Raw genomic sequence first — 3520 nt, 5'->3', positions numbered from 1 at the left:
CCATTCAGGTGTGTTAGAGCAGAGAAAAAAAGTAAAACATGCAGGACTGCGGCCCTCCGGGACCAGGATTGACCATGCCTGCACGGATTTGAATGAAACAAACAAAATAAAAAATTAATATTTGATCTACACCTGATCCATTTTTGGCATAAACCCAATTCAAGATGTCCACCATGGCTAAYCACACTTAGCACCACTGGACAGATWGTATTGAAATTTTCAGAATRTAATTCTTGGATACAGAATGAACTGATTCACTGTTAGAGTTAATCTGATTCAAGATGGCTGCTGCAGCTTATCAACCATAGCCAACACAAACATCACTGAATGTTACAGATACTGAGTTAAGACTTGTTGTGGTAGTATTTTAGATGAACATATACTCTGAGTGCTACTGAATGTACTATTTTTTACTGTAAACTTGGTCCAAGATGGCTGCCATCTTGAACCAACCTTAGTTAACAAGAAAAAAAAAAAACAACAACACAAAAATAATAATTCAGTCAATTTTACACACGTTTAACAGACTTAGGCGTGGTAGTAGCTCAGAAACATGACTACAAAAGGAGTTTTAAACGACACATATTCKGTCATCACCTGTGATGTAGAAAGCCTTGTATTTTCCTGCTCGAACTGTTTGCAAGTCTCCAAACGTCCCCGCAGCGCCGCTGTTAGGATGGAAGAGAAACTGGTCGAAGAAACGACAAAACAACCTTAGCTTACAGCACCAGCTGAAACAGATATTGTTATATTTGTACCTCACGGCCAGTGTGTTCACGCTGCAGGACAATATTTGTAGCATCGATGCCATCGTAACGTCTGTCTGAGGGGGGAGTCACTCCGGCCAGAGACAGAACTGTAGGGAAGATGTCCATCCCACTGTAAGAAAGGAGGCAAGATGTTTGTGTGTTTTTCATTCACTACAGARGGTTTTAGTTTCCTATGCAGGGTGCTCCCATATTCACATTTATACCGCTAAAAAAAAAGGGATATTGTTCAATTTGTTTTAAAATTGTAAATACCGGTAGATAAGTGAGAAAAAACAAATGTCCTAAGCAAAACCATTTTAACACTGAGTAGTTTCATTTAGTCAGTAAATAAGATTTGTAGATTTTCTACTTTTTGTTATCCCATAACGGCCTTCTGGTTTTAATACAAAACTTTTTGAATGAAATACGTTTAAGACATAGCCAGTGTTGTATAAAGTACCTCAAAGTGATACTTGAGTAAAAGTACAAGTATCTTATTATAAAAATACTTTGGTAAAAGTTAGTTTTCTCTAAAAATATTACTTGAAAAAAGTCTTAAAGTATCTGATATTTTTTGTATTTAAGTATCAAAAGTAAATTTCTGACACAAAATCTGCTTAAGTATTAAAAGTAAAAGTACTGAGTAAAAGTGAGCAGTTGGATTTTCCAAAATGACATTTATTGGGAGGTGACTTCTCCAAAAAATATTTTTTCTAACGGCGTGCAGCTGTGATGGTTTGTGTACAAGCTAATATGGTGTCAGAATGGTATATATTTATACTTCTCGTCCAACCACAATTAAATTCACTCTATCCTGGAGACACAATTTATCAGGATAGTATTTTTTAAGTAACAACTCAGAATAAAATAGGAGTAATGACTTTCTACTTCTTACCTTTTTAAAAAATGTAGTGAGTAGAAAGTACAGATAATTGTGTAAAAATGTAATGAGTGAAAGTAAAAAGTATGTTGAAAAATAATTACTCAAGTACAGTACAGATAACCAAAATTTCTACTTACCGGTTAGTACAGTAACAAAGTATTTGTACTTAGTTACTTTACAACTCTGGACATAGCAAAACGTTCTATCTTGACATAATTAATTTTTGAAGTGTGTTTGGACTCATTTCCCTGTAACAGAACAATGTTTTATTTTTTAATATTCTGCTGCTTCATGGGCGATTTTTCAATTTCTCAACAAACAAACCTGGATTTGCAGCATCAACATTTTGGTTAATTTTGTGTCAATTTATTTGGAAAGCTGCCACAAGCTTGTTTAGGTGTATGTAACTTACGTCTGACACCAATTATTTACTGGCCAAATGGTAAATCTTTACTACGTTTGACTCATTTAGAGCAGTGCATCACCTCTCTACTAAATCTGAGTACATTCTTATAGCAAGACGTAGCCTTAAACAGTCAATTAAGAACTAAACTTTTTCTGTATGTAAACTGTTTACTCAAATAAATTTTGCTAAGCTAAAATATCAGACAAATGTAACTTTAACTTTCTGATGGAGTCAGATTCTTGTCTACAAGGTTGTTGACCATGCCGGCACAAATCTGTGTACTGTAGTAAATAGTACACGTTGGTAAAGTGAGCGTGCCTGAGCAGAGCAGAGCTGGTGGTGTTTGCAGGGATTCGTCCAGGCCAATAAACCACAGTGGGCACCCTGTGACCTCCCTCCCAGGTGGTCTGCTTAGCTGAACCCCCGCCTAGCACACAGGTAAAAAGATCACTTAGCGAGGAAGTCCTTTCAAAGTAATGTCTTAAATCTTCAGCTGAGTCACACAAAAATCTAATTTTAAAGTTTTCAAAATGAACCTATTTTCAATTCAAGTGTTTTAGACCTTTATTTGTCTGCCATTTTCCAGTAAAAGGTCCAACACTTCCTGCATACTGGCACTTCTGTTCCCAAGGACCATTGTCACCTAAAACAAACATGCTTCATTACCCCTTTATAGTATTCAGGTAGAGGAGAAATAAACCATCACAGCTGACTAACCAGTGAACCAGATAAGAGTGTTGTCTTTATCTGAGGCTGTTTTTAATGTTCCAAACAACTCATCCAGTTCCCGCAGACTGGCAGAGTACGTTCCATCGCTTGGGTACTGGGCAGAGGCGTGGGAGTCTGGAGAGAGYGGCGGGGCAAGTGGGACGTGCATGTGAGCCAACGCAACGTAGAGCAGATACGGCTGTCCTCGGGCCCTGAAAGTATAAAATGGTCAGGTTTCAGAAACAAGCTGCAAATGTGCCACATTAGGAAGGCTGCATGAGCAAAAATAAATAAATAAATAAATAAATAAAAAACAGAAAACAACAGAAACTAGCAACTATGTTGATGGAAACATACTGTATATTAACCTAGAATAATCTCGCTGTGTGGCAGTATAACTTTGCACTTTCCTTGAAAGGAATGAAGGTTTTCTAGCTGGAACAAAAGATTATCAGTTACTTCCCTGAATGAAAGTCAGCTTTATTGTTGAGCGTTGATAATATGATATCGTCTGCACTCGTTCTCGTGACCTCACAGTATTGCACGAGTGAGTTTTGCTTTTCTTACAAACAGCTGTGAACAGCAGGGATCACCACCCTCCGTTCAGGACAAYGGTTCAAAAACTCTCCAGATTGCACGTATTTGCTGAAAATCTAGCTCTAGGATGTCAAACTCAGGTCCTCGAGGGCAGCTATCCTGCATGTTTTCCTTGTTTCTTTGCATCAACACACCTGATGCAGTGCTTCAATTAACTCCTTAAATTCTGTAGAAGCC

At 37.5% G+C, this 3520-nt stretch overlaps 1 protein-coding gene across 2 annotated transcripts in view; it reads right to left on the bottom strand.

Moving 5' to 3' along the window:
* The window catches only part of arsg (arylsulfatase G), a 17963-nt gene that overhangs the window by 1631 nt on the left and 12812 nt on the right, over positions 1-3520 (bottom strand). The window contains exons 7-11 of one of the 2 annotated variants that reach the window (XM_014024054.1): positions 2756-2958; positions 2601-2681; positions 2357-2465; positions 759-879; positions 598-668 (exon numbers count right to left, since the gene is read on the bottom strand). In XM_014024054.1, the coding sequence (XP_013879508.1) occupies positions 598-668; positions 759-879; positions 2357-2465; positions 2601-2681; positions 2756-2958 (585 nt within the window). Of the gene's footprint in view, positions 1-597; positions 689-758; positions 880-2356; positions 2466-2600; positions 2682-2755; positions 2959-3520 lie in introns of both variants that reach the window. The other variant, XM_014024053.1, reaches the window with a different exon arrangement.

The sequence above is a fragment of the Austrofundulus limnaeus genome, unplaced genomic scaffold (assembly GCF_001266775.1).
Source record: "Austrofundulus limnaeus strain Quisiro unplaced genomic scaffold, Austrofundulus_limnaeus-1.0 Scaffold405, whole genome shotgun sequence".
Classification (NCBI taxonomy): domain Eukaryota; kingdom Metazoa; phylum Chordata; class Actinopteri; order Cyprinodontiformes; family Rivulidae; genus Austrofundulus; species Austrofundulus limnaeus.
Note: the sequence above shows the minus strand (reverse complement) of the source record. Positions and strands in the feature narration are given on the sequence as shown.